Source organism: Pseudopodoces humilis, chromosome 1 (assembly GCF_049639895.1).
Source record: "Pseudopodoces humilis isolate 2021_Gansu_Grassland_sample_001 chromosome 1, ASM4963989v1, whole genome shotgun sequence".
Classification (NCBI taxonomy): Eukaryota; Metazoa; Chordata; class Aves; order Passeriformes; family Paridae; genus Pseudopodoces; species Pseudopodoces humilis.
In genome coordinates, this window is record NC_142200.1 from 132,873,537 (window position 1) to 132,891,978 (window position 18,442).

Sequence of the window (18,442 nt, forward strand, 5' to 3'; positions counted from 1 at the left end):
TTAACTTGTACAAAATCAATCCACTATGTGATTTAAATGTCTACTAGCAACTATCTAAAACCAGCTTCTATAAGACTTTAAAGCAGCATAAATAATTTTTTTTTAGACTAACACATTTATAAAATACATATGAAACCACAATCTTTTCAATCCCATGTAAAAGTGCACATCTTTGAGGTATTCAAGGCACAATTCTGAATACAAACAGGACAAAAGATCACTAGGTTATTATGTTCATTGAGTCAATAAACATTTTTGTTGTTTTATGTTTACATTATACCCAGTGAATTAAATACATTTTTCTAGTAGAATGATTTCATTTAATAACTTTAGGGGCATGAAATAATATCAGGCATGTTCTATTCTATGGAGCTTTTAAATGTATGTTTTTTTTTAATAAAGTCAACATGAAAATCAAAAATGTCTAATCTATAAAAGGTCTGTATTACACAGAACTTTGAGCTCTTGCTCCTTATAGCTGCTTCGCAATCAGCCAGATAGTAAAATGATGCTAGTATTCTGTTTACCTGAATTCATTAATGTTCATATATTTGTACAAAAAGCTTTTGTCATTTATGATGGAGGTATCTTTGAGCGTGTTGTAACAAAGTCCTCACTCTAAAACCCCAGCCTGCTGTTGTAGAATACACAAACGTACTGGTATGACCACTGGATTAAAAGTCACAGAATCCTGCCAAAATCCATGTGCTGCCTTACAGAGTGTCATGCCTTAATGCAGCAGTAACTTGGACATCTGAGGCAGCAATCCTTGCACCACTTCAAAAGATGAGATGAAACCCACCCATGACTTTTGTGCTTGTCACCTTTGCCTCAGCCCAAGTCAACAGCAAAACTCGTCCTGTCTTTTACAGAAGAGGTGACATTCATTTGTCTTACAGTTGTCCCTAATAATCATATTCTATTTTTTACTCAGCTGCTGCAAAATGACCTAGAACGATTAAATGTATGGAGCTAAATTCCTGAGATTTTTCTCTTTTCCCTGCACATAAAAAGTACAGGAATCCACCACATTGCTTCCATTTGAGGTGATGATGTTATAAAGAACACAACATTAGCACAGCCAGCTCCTTAGAAATTAGTTTCCACAAATAGATCTTATACTTGAACAAAATTCAGTTGCAATGGTTTTCACAGGAAAAAAGAAAGACTTAGGTATCCGGGATAATTTATTTTTCTACATGATCGCAAAAGGCTTTCCCCAGTATTTTCTTCCAGCAATGCAAGTAAGCATGGAACATTTAATTTCATTTATTTATTTATTTATTTATTTATTTATTTATTTATTTATCTGTTTATCTATTTATTTTATTAATTTATTTTTTGTCAGCTGTCAGAATTAGTTAAAGTTTTAAATTCTAAAAACATATTTTCTTTACTTGTATCCTGGAAATCTATCAAGTATTTATTAAATTTAATTCTCTATCACATCAAGATAAGCTAAAGAGTCAGAGTGATAATAAACTAGATCAGTAAAAATATTTTATTGTTACTTTATAAAAAAAAATTTCTTAATTTACCTTAAAAGTGTAACTTGAGGGCTATTTTAAGGCTTTCCAGATACTGGGTAAAGGACAAGTTTTATTAATATTTAATATTAACCCTTCTATGTGTAGATGGCAAAAGAAGTAATAGGCAAATTTAATGCTGAACTTGAGATTTAGAAGCAAAATGCTGCAACAACAATGGAGTTAATACGAGATAAAATGTTTTTAATGCTGTGTTTTGCACTTAGGAGCCATGTTTTTATAAAAGTTGGGTTCTTTTTTCTGAATATTTTTAGTAACCAAAACCAGTTGCATTCCCAGCAGTTCCTAAGTCTTTCTCAAAGTCAGTATGAATGATGAGTGAAAGGACAAAACCACAAGACATTCCTTTTCCTCCTGCAGGCCCAGTGGACCCGCGGCCCCCCACTTGCAGCGGTGAGCAGTTACCGTGCGCGTACGTGCAGCAGTGCTTGTCCCTTGCTGCGCGCTGCAACGGGGCTGAGGAGTGCGGGGATGGAAGTGATGAGCTGAACTGTCCTGGGGAGATGCCCAGCACCACATCTCCGGGCTCCTGCAAGGAAGCAGAGCTCCTGTGTCCTTCCCGAGGCTGTATCCCATCCCTCCTGCAGTGCGATGGTGTGCCTGACTGCCCCCGCCGGGAAGATGAAGTTGGCTGCCGTAAGTTACTGTCACGGTGGTAGTTATGGCAGTGTTAACTCACCTGCCTAAACAGCGACGTTTTTGGAAAGAAAATGAGCAACACAGTGAAGTTTGGTGTAAAACTCATCATTCCCTTTGTTAGTGTTCAGGAACACACATAATCACAGAATGATTATATGAAGATGCTTTATTGAAGAGCTCTGGGTGTCAGGGGTACACATACCCAAATCTGACCCATCCTGGTTTTGAGTTGAACACGTTTTTATACTCTATCGTTGTACAACTTACATATTAATTATTAAACTTACATTGTTCTATTGTATGCATTGACTTTAACCAAGCATGAACTTCTTGTGATTCCCCCCAAACTCCTAACATAGTTTCTCATGATTCTTTGAACAATAATTATATCTAATCACATCTAACAATTATATCATTTATCACATACTGACTACACAGGTGCAGTTTCACATGATCTTAGCAAACACAAGGCCTTACATTTCCCAGGGCCTACTTTTAACTCTTTTCCCAGGGCTTGCCAAGCCTAACTTTCTTTTTAACTCCCCGAATTTTCTATGATTTTAAAATCTTTTACTATCACCTTGTCAAAAAACCCGTTTGTGACACATATAATGCATTAATTGCTGAGATGCTTTACATTTTAAATAATTTTTCTTATGCATTTTAATTTATTGTCTGTCATTTGGTAAATGGTTAAAAAAATTGAAATTTTGTTTCTGTTAATATTTACAAGAATTTCCACATTTTTTCCTTAAATCAGTCATCTGCATTTGCATTGTCTCTGTAACCCCTGATTATGATATAACAGAAGGATACGCTTCTGCAGTTCTGTAATTCAGTAACATTTAAGGCAGTCCTGACCTTTCAAGGATTTTGAAATCAAGTCTGTTCATGATGTAGCAGCAATCTCTGCCCCAAGCAAGGAAAAGGGCTCACAAACAAAACACAAGGTCAGTTGGCTTTGAAACATAACTGCAATGAGAGGCCATGGAGAAACATCTGAAACAGATAGACACAAAAGTATGTCTGCCTATTTAAAAATATTTCATCATTAGAAGATGAACTGAGGCCAAATGTTTCATTCCAGGAATTCCAAATAATTAGCTACATAGAAAATAAAAAAAAAGAAAAAGAATAAGCTTTTCACATATAAACACTTTTCTTCCTAATAAACACTTTTCTTCCTAAACCTGTCATGTGGTAAAACTTTTTTTAAAAAATATTAATATTACTAAATATTTTAATATTAAATTTAATATTTAAAATATTAAAATATTTTTTAAAATATTTTTCTCATCCTTGTCAGAATGAGAAAAAATTGGTAAGAATATCAGTTTCCAGTAGATTAAAAATACATGTTTTTTAATATTTTCTATCAAAACTGCTAGATATAAATACAGGCTACTGCACATGCCATTTATTTTAGCAAATTAGTCCACCAAACCAGCATGGATTTGGCAGACTATCTGTTTAAGTCTTTTGTTTAGAAGTGAGCTCTGTGGTTTTGTTGGCAGAAGACAATTTTGGGGATAACTTTGATGTTAAATTCTACATACCCTGAAGACATGTAGAAAGTTTGCATGTTCCTTTCTTCAAATAAACCTCTCATGGTTAATCTTCATTTGATCTTATTTCTTCCTCAATCTGTCCTCTGGTAGAGACGTCCATGCTGTGTTCTATTACATTCACATCTCAACTCCACACCACAGAAATTGATGTGGAACCTCAAAATCTGAAAGCCAAAAAATTTCCATGATTTTCTGTATTACCCAAACCACTGAGATATTGCTCTGTTTTGTTTATTTTACTGCTTTGACTTCTAAATGAAACCTGGGGATTAAGAAGGAATTAAATCCTGGTCTATTCAAAGAACAAATATTTGCCATAGATATTTCACAACTTTGAGATTCTCAGTCTGAAGGAAACTTAGTTTAGTCAGTACTTCATTGTTACTCAAAAATTCGGTTTATAGTATATAAACATGTAAGTATTAACAGTATGAGATAGAAATACAGAAGCAGTAATTCTTGTTTCTTCTCTGAAGAAGATACTTCAGAGAAGTAAAGGCAAAGCAGGGAAGAAGGCAAAGCAAAAAGAAAGTGATTTGTGCTTGTTTGGAATGAAGTCAGTGGAAAGCTGATTACTGTCACAGCTGGTGCTGAGATCCAGCTGTGTATGCCATGAGAGCACAGAGTTTAATCTTTAGCTTCCTACTTTTAACAGGTGAAAAGCCGTAAAAGTTTGTCAGCCGGGAAATGTCAGAGAGAAAAAGTAAATATCTCAGAAATTGTATTATTTTATAGAAATTTATGCATGATCTATAAAATTGATTGTTGTGCTAGTAACTCCAACCTATGTGTACTCTAATAACAGCACAGATTGAAAGTTGGGGTATATTTTTTTTTTATTTTAGAATTATATTCTTTTCCTTGGTGCAGATCAAATCTACCTGTCCATTTTAGAAAATTTCAGTTTAGGAATTACTGACACTTTCCATTTGTGTCCCATAACAATTTTATTCATTTAAGTTTAAAAGAAAACACAACACTATTTAAGTGTAAAAATGTTATGAATTCTGAATTCAGGAATTCCTCAGGAAAAGTTTTCTTTTGGGATAAAGATTAGTTGTCAAAAAGCATCTTGCAGAAATTAAGGATAAAACCCAAAAGGAGGCCAGCACAAAAAAACCCAAGCCCAGCCAAACAAAAAAAACATTGGTCAAGTCCCTACTGAAAACACAATTTCTACCACAGAAATGCTTTTCTTCATGGCTTAGAGATTTATGCAGAGAATTTCCTGCAGAGTTCACATAGCAGTAAGGTTGTACAATATTATGCTAATACTGTTTTATACCTCCTAATGTATTGGATTTTATTATTTGTTGCATTTAACAAAAAAAAATTCTGGGACTGTTTTCCACTTATAGATGTTCTACTTGGCTGGCTCTCTTCTTGCTGTCAGTTTTAGTGAAGGGTATATTGCCTCATCTATTTAGTCTTTTATTTGCCTGATTACAATAGTAAAGGTGCAAAACAAACATATTAACACCAGTGGGATGTATACATTAGTTTTCCACAGATCAACATACTTTTCCACCTGCATCATCTGATTGAAGTGCTAATAATAATGAATAAAAAGTAATTTTTCAGTTTTCTGAAGTGCACCAAAATGTATTTCTTGTAGTCCTGGTAAGTTTTAAATACCTCTGAAATATTAAAAATTTTATACTTTCTAACAGGCTGTGATATCATTATCCCTTCTAATGGTTTCATTTGCACCTGGAAAATTAAATATAGATGAAATTGGATATTTTCATTTTCATATCTTCACTGTTTTTAGTGCCAATTTACCTCAGCACCAATAACTTGGTGTCATTGTCCTTAACTGCAAAATTTTCAGCTGTTAGATCCATTGCTATGACTCTTGCCTCTGTAATGTGTAAAAATAATGTATCAAAAAATTGATTCCATCATTTTGAAACTAGTTGTTGAATGAGAGTTGATTATGTTTTGTGTTATCTTTTTTATGGGTTTTCTTTGGGATTTTGCAGCATACTCTCTCAACATTGCCAGTTAATATGCACTCCTCTTCTTCACAAATATTACATGGGAAAATTTGGTTTCTGTACCATCTGTGCTCTGTATTTGTTTACTTATTTAGCATCTCAGTAGTAAAGTTGTATGTCTTTGAAGATGAAAGCTTGTAGAGGTCACACAGATGCAAGTTTATATCCTACAGTACGAATTAAGTATTCTGCTAGTTTTTAACAGTGAGAAAAAATCCCACAGCCGATGATGACCATGTTACTTTTCATTTCAGCCATTAAAGATTGCTCCAATGGTTCTTTGCTATGTGCTTCAACTAATCAATGTATACCACTCTCCCAGCGTTGTGATGGAATTGCAGACTGCGTTGATTCCAGCCTTGATGAGTCCAGCTGTTCAGGTACTTAGTTTTGCATAAAATTATCATTTGAAACAAAGAAAGTACAGTTTTTTTCCTTCTGAATCTCCTGGCAGTCCTCAAACTTGACTGAGGTTCCTCTGCTAAAACTTTGTCAAATTATATCAGGTATGAATTTTCCTGATGAAAGTATGACACAGATAAAAGTGAGAAAAAGATGAAGAATAATATGCTTAACATCTTAATATCTTCATAAGAGCTATTTCTTACCATATGAACACATAGTTCAAAAATAACCCAACCCTTTGTAGTATATTTTTAGGACTTCCCTTGATTTTAGTCAGTTGAGTTAACCCATATTGTTGAGTAAAAGGATTGTTTATTTGTGGGGTTTTGTTGGTTTGCTTTTCTTTTTTTTCTCCCAAGTGTATTACAAATCCAGGTTGGAAAGTAAACTAAATAACATTTGTTTTAGGACAGTTCATTTGACACAATATTCAGGTTTGATTTGCACTAGTTAAATGGTGCAGAAAGATAAGTGCAGGGCAATAATACACGTTCAATGTGAATTAGATTTTTATTAACAATAACTAACAAATACATAGATGATGGTGATATAAATAATTAAATCTAGATTCAAAAATGTCCCATTCAATGACAGAAAGGTACTGCAGCTCTTCCCCAAGACAGATATAAACTCTTGACCAGTTCTGTGCTGACAATACTTTGCCAGCTTCACTGAAGTTGTTAGCTGAGAATTTAACTCTCCCTTTTTATAATTTTTATGAATTATGTGATAAAATTAACAACATATATGAATTGCAATTATATAATTCATTACAATATATTAAATGTCTATTCACAAACCAAAAGTTTTACAAACACCTATTGGTAGGAAGCATCCACAAGGTTTTTTTGGGAGTGAAGTTTGACCACAAATATTGTGTTTGCTATCTCTCATAGCATCATAAAGTGGTTTGGGTTTAATCCTGAAACTGGAGATGTCCACACTGAATTGTTATATGCTGCATGCTGCAATAAACAATTTCATTTTGCATATATCCAAAACTCTTTAGGTCTAATTTGTATATTACCAGTTATTCTCACAGTAGAGAAGACTGAGGGGATTCTTTATTGATTTTAAGTTTTTTCTTGCTAAAGCAATGTAAAACTACGCGTTAGTAAAACTAAATGTGATGATGTGGAAGTCCAAGTTAAGGGACATCAAGAGTTTTTAAGAGAATATCAATAAGTACTTAAACACCTTTTGTCTTTTAAAGCCTGATTTCCCTTGTTCTTATGAGAATATGATTCTAAGTATTAAAATTCTGAATATCTTTAATAAAAGGGTTGGTCACAAAGGAGTGTCTATTCACTAGTCCTATATAAAAGCTATTATTAATAACATAGACTTAGGTGCTAATTAAATATTAGTTCAATTCTTTTGGGTCTTATTTTATATATTCCCATTGTTTGAAAATCAAGTAAGTGGCAAAAATTCCATTTCTGGAGTCAGATAAAAATCTCATTTGAGAAAAATTCAAAGACTGCTCAAGTGCAGCATCAGGATTTCAATAAACTCAAGAGCACTCCATTGCTTGCAATATTCTTATGACTTGTATCACCAAGTCCATGTCTAAAAAAGAAAAAAAGAAGTTTTGGAAGTCAAAAGGAAGGAAGGATGTGAATATTTCATCATTTTGAAAATCAGATCATGACGAATGTAATAAAAAAGAGGGGGAAATAACAATTTTTTACCTTTATGTTTGCAGTTTGTCCTGAGGAATACTGCAAAAATGGAGGAAAATGCATCGTCGAAAATGACATTCCATTATGCCAGTAAGTTTCATTGGCAATTGGCTTGTGCTTGAGGTTGGAAAAAGCTGCTGTTGAAACAGGTGGTTTGCTCCCCAGGGATTGAAATTATATTTAATAGAAGTGTATTTTAAAAAGTCTCTGTATGTCTACACTATTTTTATCTACCCTTAGTGAGTTATACCATATTTTGAGAAGAATGTTATTTATCAGATAGAATTTTCTGTAACTTTCATCTGTCATTACATGTGACAACCTGTTGGCTGACACCCTAAGTTTTCTGTCTCATGTTTCGTATCAACATTTAAAAACACGTGTTTCTGTGCCTTATTTGCAGCTGGGTGCTGTATACCTCAGATGAGATTTTACAGCAGACCACATATTCATCTTTATCTTCCTGCCAGGTTTTTGGAAAAAGAAAGGATTTTTCTACTTATTCCCTCCAAAAAAACAGACGATAAAAATATGCCTGCATTTTTTTTCTGGAAATTCTCTCTGATGAAAAAGAACATATGCAATTCTGATATAGAATGTATAAGCCATTAGAAAGAGTCTCAGGCTATCTGAAGTGACTTGTTCACACAAGATATCACTCTGTTTCCCATTGGGAAATTAGAGAAGACTTTCTAAGTGCAAAGAAAGTGATTGTATGTGTTATCATGCTTTTGTTCTTCACACGCTTCAGTGGAGCTGGCTAGAGTTTGCCAAATTACTAAAGAAGTAACATTTTTATCACAGTAGCTATCTTAGTCAAGATTAGATGCTAAGATTTGTCTCCTAGTCACTAAGAGGTGCACATTAATAAGCCTGTTCTGTCTTGCAACACAGGTTTATCCTTTATTGGCTGAAGAAACGTAATATACAACATACTCAGAAAACAGAGGGACATTCAATTTGGGTCTCAGAAAGCACTGTTAATTACCTGCAGATTTCCCAAAAAATGTCCACTATAATAGAACAGAGAATGGTTGCCCGCCAGAGAATGGCAAGAATCTTGGAATTTCATCAAGGTGTCTGTTTCAAAATATCTTTGAACACATGAAGAGAGAAAGGTGACAAAAACTATAGGGAAAAATTGCAGAATGAAAAGTCAGCAGAAAATAAAGGGGTTTGAAGTAGGAAGTTTGTAATTTGTAGATTAAATCACTGATAAAAAAAAAAAAAGGAGTAATTGAGATTTTAAGTATACAAGAGAATTATGAGAATTGAAATTCTGTTCATATTTGAAAGAGAAAGTTGCCCAAACCAGCAAATCTTTTTTATCCACAGAAATAAAAGACAGTTGAAATAATAATAGTAAGTAAACTAGAAAATAACTAGTAATCTAATAAATAGTAAATAATTTCCCTCGGCATTCAGAAAGAATCATATTTAAGTCTGATGTAATGCAAAGGCAATCAGAGCAAAGGCACAGAAACAAAAATTCTTTAACCGTGAGGTTAACATAACTGTGGAGCTGTACGTGCTAGTGTTGGGGAAGTTGGTAATCTCTACTCAGGAGTGGCAAAACACCAGTGCATGTTGCAGTAGGCTTTCTGAAAACTGCCTGTAGGGGAGGTGGCTGGAGAGCAACAAATGGAGAAGAAAAGGGATAGCCAGATCAACAGTCTGATATCAATACCATTCAAGGATTTATGATATTTTTAAAGAAACACTTGTACATATAATAACAGAAGAGTTAACCATTACTAAGATAAAGTTCTGCATGACTTTTTTGAAATTCCACGTCAAGACCATAAAAAGACAAAAAAAAAACAAACCCAAAAATATACATAAAATAATGTAAAATGTAGAAGTTTATCAGTTTTCATTACATGAGGGGAAAAACCAAAAAAATAAAAGCAAAACAAAAAACAAACCAACAGCCCCCAAACAATAACAAAATACCAAAAACAAACCCCCCCAAAAAACCAAAACAGAAAAAAAATATAAATTATAATGAAAAAAATGCTCTTTTTTACCTTTTAATTCCCAGTCCTTACTCTAAATTTCCTGAAAAATAAATGATAAATTTAGCTAGAAATGTCTTCCTCCCTTGAGAGCAGCCATTCTTCTAAACTACAGGATAGGTAGGAGAAAAAGCAGAGAGTGTAAGAGTACAGGAGGCCTGTTGCAGAGCAGGGAGACTCCTGAAAAGAACAGAGTACAGATACTGCCCTGCCACAGAAGTGACAGAGTCTCCCTAGATGCCCAGAGGTAATTGTGTGGGGATCAAAGTGTTCTTAAAAGCCACTGGGTTTGACTAATACTATTCAGTGACACGGCAGAAAAGGAGAAAACTTGTGAACATATCCTTTTCTTACTATTTTGTCTGGAAAAATGGATTCTGATCTTCCCCCATGTGAGATGATTGTGCTCTAGTTTCTATAAAACAAGACTTGAATCTGGAGTTTAAAAGTCATTTTGGCCTCCCTGAGAATGTTGGTTTAGCAAAAAAATAGACTTGACAGGTCTCAAAGCTTCATTTGTTCCATCATGGTCCCATAAGAACTGAAATTGCTGTTCATTTTAGGTTAGTTTGAAGCACACTGATAGCAAATAATTTCTGGGAAACATTTTTGCTGGTGATAACAGCTGAATTTTTCTGCGGTTTTAATGCAGTGGGGTTGAAGTAGTTAACTGTATAGGCTTCATCCAGCAGTTTAACATGCAAGCATGAGAATAGTGAATTTGCAGTAGCTGCTTAGGCAAAAGAAAGCACTAGCATTTGAACTATCTGAAGAGACTGAAAGCAGACAGTAGATTTTATATTTTCAGTACTTCTCAAGTTCCTTTGATAGTGTATGTTTTTACATGTTTGAACTAGCTTAGATATATATAAAGTCAGTAACTTAGGGCATCGCCGTGTCTTTCAACAGTATCTTGCTAAGAGGGAGCAGTAGCAGTGGAAGCTGAGCTTTGACGTCCCTCTGTGAACAGATATCTGTAGACCTGGTGGAAAAGAAAGCAGTGCACTCAAGTCTAGATAAAATTTGTGTTGGAGTGGGTAAGACAGTTGATGTATTAGGATGCTGTAATTTTTGTTGGTGCTACTGAAAACAATTTCTCTAGGCTGGTTCAAATGACTGCAATAACATCAGTGAGATGCCCAGTGTTTGAGAATGTGACTGCTGGTTGGTCTCAGCAAGAGTGTGTGAGTGAATGCAGGGCAATGGTGCTTGGTGAGTGATGGTTATCTTCCTACTTGAACAATACACAGCTTGATGGCTGTCCTGGTCCTGCTTGGTATTTGAATTTTTGAGTTAGCTTTGAAAGATGCATTTGTTTCTGCTATTTAGTCAAGAGAGTAATCGAGGCGCATATCAAATGGATTTATCTTATACCTTCTATTTCGTGGGTATTTTCTTTTTCTGACAAACTAGATGGAGGTTTAATCTGAAATTCTATGGCCACTCTCATTTGACAAAATGTGACTCCTATTTGTCCGGACTGAGGTCAATGCGCAGCCAAGTGGATGCTGCTGGCAATCAGCTACTGTGGTTGCACCAGCAAATCATGATAATTTGACTACAATTTTTGCAACTTCAATCCTCCAATTTCAAAATCATTCCTTTGATTATATGTATGCTTTCCTCAAGTGTTTGTCCAGTGTTTCTTTGTGTTTGTTTTATTTTTGCTTTAAAGTAAGTTCACAGACTCCTAGAAACACAGGAGAGGAATATAGAGGAGAGCAAGTAAGCTGGGAAAAGTGTGTTTCTAACACACTAAAGTGGAAAGGTGAGGCTTCAAAGATTGTACTAATGTTGAAAGAAAAAAAAACTACTGAGAACAGAAAAAAACCCAAATCACCAAACCAGACTCTTCATACATACTTTTCATTCTCATCCATCTGGACAAGAGTAATACTAAACATGCACATTCAACATGTACTAAACTTCACATATAATAAATACGAAATCATCATCAAATCATCAAATGGTTTGGGTTTGAAGGAACCTGTAAAGTTCATCTAGCCCAACGCCTCATAATGAGTAGTTTCATCTTCAATTTGATCAGGTTGCTCAGAACCCCATCCAACCTGACTGTGAATCTACCACACCTCTGGGCAACATATTTCAGCGATTCACAAAGTTAGTTGTAAAAAATTGCTTTCTTAAATCTAGTTTTAATCTCCCCTTCTTCACTTTAAAACCAGTATTGCTGGCCCTGTTTCTGCAGGCCCTACTAAAAATAGAATTGTTTAGGTTGGACATAATACAGTTCTTGACTTTCCCTTTATTTTATACAAATATTTTCAACATAATATATCAAATTTCAGAGTAGTTACACTGACTAGTACTAAAGAGCATAATGACATAATTTTTATTATTGTCTGAACTGTAAGAAGGTTCTATCTTTCAGCAAAAAAAAAGTTCACTTAATCAAAAAATCATATTACAGATTAGAAATAAATCTTCATTAAGAAGTTTTTTAATTCACTTAATATGTAACATCTAGCTAACTGAGCTGTGGAGATCGAAATCAAAAGGAGTCTTTACATATAGATGATTAAATATTGTTATCTTTGTAGTTGTGTATCTAAATGCTGATTTGGCCAAAAATACAGAAACTGAATTATCCTGTTTGTTTATTTTTTGTGATAAAAATAAACATTACTTCCTCTTTTGTTTTTTTAGAAAAAGAATTGGTTTTACAGGGTAATCATTCATTCAGAGAAGTGGAATCCTTGCCTATTCTTTTTAGAAAACTGCAGGTTAATTGGTCCTCTATTTTTTACTTCTCGTTTTTACAGTGAGCTTATTATTGTAACACAAATGATCTGTTTTAAATTGAAAAGTACTTTAACACAAGTAATAAAATAGCAACCAGTATTTCACAAAACTTAAAGAAACAAGGGGTTTTTTTTGGTAGCTGAGACATTTTCTCAGTATCTGATTTTGTTTTAAAATACTAGCTTCTAGTAAGCATGATAAATTTTTGAGGGGCCCTGCAAGTGGCATGCAGGGTCACATAATGTCTTGGAAGACTGTTTGATACCTTTTCCAGTTAAGTATCATGTATGGCAAAGGAGGTAAATCTTACATCCTCACTGGACAATATATTTCAGTGAGAAACATAGTGTTCTTGGTTTTTTTTTCATAAACATGTTTGTCTTTGGATCTACTCTTACTTGTTCTGTGGTACTGGATTTTTGAGGACTGATGGTGGTAATTATCTTTAAAAACTAAAAGTGGGAGGATTGTTTTTATATCACAGAGGATGTCAAGAAAATTGAGTGATAATAGTATTCCAGGCTAAGAAAATAAAATGTTTGGAAGCATCTGGAGTGTGGATTTGATGGAAATATGAAGTCTAAACATTGATGATATAGAAACACCAATTCATGAGTAAAGAGGGTTTAAAAAAAGAGAAGAAGCTTCCATTTCAGCTACATTTTTTCCTGCTCCTCTCAGAAATCCCCACCTCAGAGTAAGGATTGCTGACATAGCAGCTGCTGATTCACTGCAGATTATTAACTGCTCAAACAAAGCAAATTGGTACTGATTTCACTTCTTCCCTAAGAATTTTCTTTTAGGTTTACTGAACAAGTGAGACATGGGTAAATTGATAATGTTATATTGAGCATATACACCTACTCAGGAAAGTTGTAGTCATGAAAATCAATTGTACACAGAGGGGCAATGAAATGAGGATGTAACTATGAATAAAAACAAAAGCCATGATGAGTAGTCAAGGACATAAAACATTGAAAACAAATGTCAAGCTAAGAATTGGATTTTGGGAAGCAAAGACAAACATACATAGAGGTGGTATGGAGAATTCATATCTTTCTTTTACCCAAGTCTCATTTGAAAAGTGATGCTGGTGCAAATTAAATAACAAGTTCAGCTTACCTGAATTGGGTAAAATTAAGACTAGGAAGACAAGTTAATAAATTTATTCTCCAGAAAAAAATTAAACACAATTTTTCATGAAAGAAAATATACAATATATTGATGGAATTTTAAAGATTTGCTTACAGAAAACTCTTCCCTAAAGTTTTTATTATATTATTTTTTGTTAAATCTTGAGCCTTTCTTATTTGGAAATGTTTCATGAGAGCAAGATGCTTCATGCAATACTCTTATCTTTTTGTCTGTCATGTTTCTAACTTCATAGCCTTTCCCAAAGGAAAATCCCATAGGGATTATAGTGCAATGCAACAGAAACTCAGACTTCAAAATCATAGCATTTGGTCTATTTTGCAGTAGTTGGGATGAAACAGCTTTTGCTCCTCATGCTGATTGCCTGCTCATGGGATGTTCAGTGATCATTTCACAACAGAGGAAAAAAAAAAAAAAAAAAAAGAAGTATTTTGAATCCTCCATAATATATCAGAGTTCAGGAAATAATGTTCCTTCATATAGAAAGAGGTATGTCAAATGTCAAATTTGTTTAGTAAGTTGGGTTTTTTTTCATTTAGATTTTCCCCACTTGTACTGAGTGACTTCAAAGTAAACACATTTGACCAAATCAATTTTACCTAGTGAGAAACTTGCCATCAAGCAATTATCAGTGGCATACACTGGGTATCTTTTAGAATTTAGAAACTGTTTACTTCAAGTTTTGCTCTTCTTCCTCTGGAGATAATAGTATGATCCTGAGGTCAAGTCTTTATCATGAAGCCAGCTGCTTCACGCAGTTTGTAACTTCTAGAAATGGTGAAAAAAAACCCCCAACTGATATTTATCTTAGTCAAAGCTAATTGAATACACAGGGCAGTTTGCCCCCTTCTGCAGGGAGGCAGGGACATGCTATGGAGCTCTCCTGTGAGTGGTCTGAATCAGTTGACTGCTGAATCCAATGATTTCAGGAGGAATGTTTTTTCTGGTTTTTTATTATAAAAATGAGGTTGGCTCTATGTAACTGCTAAAGTTTGGCTGCACCTTATTGAAAGCCAGATGTTAGAGCCAATTATATAAATACAACTGCATAGACACAAAGCATGGTCTCACAACACGTTTCTGATCATGTTTTTTAGAAATCTCTAGCACCTCATTCAAATGCAAATCAGACTTTCTCATTTAACTCTTTGGTTTTGGTCTTTTTTTTTTACAGAAAAACAAATTTCAAGGTATCTTTAAAACTGGAAACAAACTAAGTAGACTATAGCCTTTCTTTGTTTTCCTGGGGTGAAATATTACTGGGACAAATGGAAAAAGTTTTGTTTGAATGGCCCATCAATAGAACTGGAAGAGCACTCATAGTAGAAGCACTTATTGTAAATATAGCCCACTGGTCATTCTGGAAAACAAATTGTGGACTATACATTTTCAAATTGCCTCTTCATATGTTTGCTGAGTGGGGAGATTTTTACTTGTAAAGAAAATACAGGAATATCTGGGACAATTTGAACTTGATGAACACTTTATACAAACTTTTCTTGCAAAATTTTGCAGTTGAAAGGTGCTAACATAGCTTTGGGAATAAAAGCAACTGCATGTTTTATTATAAAAGGTGATTTTCCTACATTATCAATGTCATTGCAACTCTCAAGATCAAAGAGAGAATTATATTTAGTGCCTGAACACAATAATTGATGTTTTAATTTGAAGATAATATAATCTTATTGAGAAGGGTATAATTTAGTAACTACAGTGAAAATTACTTGGACATATAATAAAGATGAAGCGAAAAAAATTCTCCTCAGCTGGATCAGCAATGCTTAAGTTGCTGGAAGCATTCAACCTCTCTGATAAATATCCAATATTACTCTTTTAAAAGATTTTCAATTCATTCTTTTAAGAGATTCAAAGCAAAATGAGGAAACTACAAGGTGTAGGAAACCACAGCTGGATTTTTTTTGTTACTAAGTGCAACGAACCTTTACCTCAGAACACCTTGTACACATAACTCTAGATTTTATTACATTTAAAATTCAGGGGATAGGTTTGTCTTCAGTAAGGAAAAGCTTAGGATGTGTGAAGCATATGTGTAGGAGAGGATGCATTTTGAGTAATGAGAGATTTTTATATGGGAGAATGTTAATTAATGTTGGATATTGGATGTTTGCCAAAGTATGGAGAGTCCCCTGAAGGGTTACTCCTACTAATACCAGATGCTCAAGAGCAGGAAACATGGATAGGAAGCTTTAAATCAAAACATTTTTTTTTCTATTTTGTTCAAAAGAGGAAAGAATAGCAGTAAAATAATAAATACTTTTCAAAAGAGAGAAAAAAGGGAACAATTGAGGAAGTATAAACAAGGATTGCAAAGATTCTTGTGCTGCAGCCACTCCTCCTTCACATTCATGTGGCTGTCTTTTGTCCACAGAAATTTAAAAACATCTGGGTATATCTTCAGCATGTAAATTCATAGGCACATAAATCGTTCTAAATTTTTGGATTATATTAAGTCAAACAATAATTTAGAAGTCTGTGTTCAGATAGAATTATTTAGACTGAGTGACAATCTTTTTTCAGCCTCAGTCTTCCTGGATTTAAGTGAAAGTAAGAAGCAGTATTTGGAATGAAAACCAGCATTTTCACTCCCTAAGACTACACCTGCATGTCTGCATATCAGACTTTGTTGTCTGGAATGACAATCAGCTCAGAGTTAGAGTCCTCTCTGTAGGAGGCACCTGGAGGATGCCGGCTGGATACACCGAATGCAGTGCAGAATGTGTCACAAAAGCTGTAAGGGAGACTTCTGGAAAACAGGTCTATCATGCAGCACGATGACAAGAATTGTGAAGTGTGACTAAAGTGAGCACTCTGATACAGATAGTGTCTGGGCTGAGGATATCAGGAAAGATGGGATGGTGGAGGTCTGTATTTGAGGACCTGTGCTATTGTGTAAATCACGTAGAAAGGACATACATCTTGTATTCTGTACCAACCACGTCCTGACATTTGGCCTACTCAGTCTGACCCACTAGACACACTGGTGTCATAATGTCATCAAGCTCTCTTGCAAGTTTGCAATTTTCCCTCTTGTTCAGTCAGTGAGAATTTAAGTCTCAGAGAATTATACCTTTTGTGCGGTTGCTAGGTGGTTAAAGGATTTCCTAAAAGCAGCAAAATCTACTAAATTAAGAACTTTTGAACTTTTCTAGACAGCTTTTGCTGTGTTGACTGATCTGGAAAGCTCCATGCACTTTAACTTTAAACACATACAAACACTGAGGATTTTTCTCAGTGCTTGGAAGGAGATTTTCATGTTTGCTATTGCTCTAATCAGATACTAGGCTAAATCTCTAAGTGGGAAGCAGTAACTATGTGCTGTTCCCATACAGAGACTTGTATGTCCTTTGGGGAGAAAGTACATGTACCTTTAAGCCAAAATAATTTTGTCTGCGTCTGGTGTGAAAGTCATATTTTCAATGCACGAAAATATTTTTCATTAAAAACATGTATCAGATTGTAAGACATAAATGAACTTTGAAATGTCCTCTGGAGTATATCAAGGTGATGTGGTTCATGCAAGAATTACACTATGGATCTCAACACCAGAGTTACTGCAGGAATAAATGTCTGTGGTGGGTTGACCCTGGCTGGGTGCCAGATGGCCACCAAAGCCTCTCTATCTCTCCCCTCCTCAGTGGGACAGGGGAGGAAAAATATAATGAGAAATTTGTGCATTGAGGTGAGGACTGGGAGAGGTCACGGAGAAATTGCCATCACAGGCAAACTAGACTTCACTTACATAAATTATTTTAATTTATTTCCAATCAAATCTGAATAGGGCAATCAGAAATAAAAACTAGATTTTAAAATGGCTACGCCCCACCCCTCCCTTATTCCCAGACTCGACTCCAAGATAACTAGGTTAACTCTGCAATATGACAAGAGAACATAGCTTTACGCTGTTCTAGGGGAGCTTTAGGATGGACATTAGGAATAAATTCTTCGCAGAAAGTGTGATTAGATATTGGGATGGCCTGCCCAGGGAAGTGGTGGAGTCAGTACCCCTCCAGATGTTTAAAGAAAGACTGGATGTGGCATTTAGTGTCACGGTCCAGTTGAAATGGAGGTCTAAGTTACAGGTTGGACTTGATGATCTCAGAGGTCTTTTGCAACCGAATGGATTTTGCGATTCCTCATTTTCTCTGCCTCCTTACCTCTGGCAGAGCAGGGGGATGAGGAATGAGGGTTGCAGTAAGTTCATCACAGGGGCAGCCACAATGGCTTATGTGCTGGGCTTTGGCCAGTTCAGGTCCATCCTGCAGAGCCAGATGGCATTGCCTCCTCTGAACATGGGGGAAGCTTCTGGAAGTTTCTCACAGAAACCTCACCTGTAGCCCCATCCAGCAGATACCAAAACCTTGCCATGCAAGCCAAATGAAACATCAGTCTTCAAGCTAGGTTTCAGAATTCAGTAAGGCTGAGATTTTGCTTGTTATAGTTTAAATTATGGAGGTGAGAGTAGTTTGGGTCTAAATTAACTGTGTATTGAGTTTGTGCAACCAGATTTTGGTAGCTAGGAGGGGGGCAACAGGTGGGGCTTCTGTGAAAAGCTGCTGGAAGATTCCCCCATCTCTGACAGAGCCAATGCCAGCTCCAGGATGGATCCACCACTGGCCAAGGCTGAGGCAACCAGAGAAGATGTGATAACATATT

The 18,442-nt window shown here is 35.1% G+C and overlaps 1 protein-coding gene across 1 annotated transcript in view; it reads left to right on the forward strand.

Annotated features, from left to right (window-relative positions):
* Window positions 1-18,442, forward strand: part of MALRD1 (MAM and LDL receptor class A domain containing 1) — a 237,291-nt gene that overhangs the window by 183,120 nt on the left and 35,729 nt on the right. The window contains exons 34-36 of the mRNA XM_088057480.1: window positions 1,908-2,183; window positions 6,006-6,131; window positions 7,862-7,928. Of these exons, the coding sequence (XP_087913606.1) occupies window positions 1,908-2,183; window positions 6,006-6,131; window positions 7,862-7,928 (469 nt within the window). The remainder of the gene's footprint in view (window positions 1-1,907; window positions 2,184-6,005; window positions 6,132-7,861; window positions 7,929-18,442) is intronic.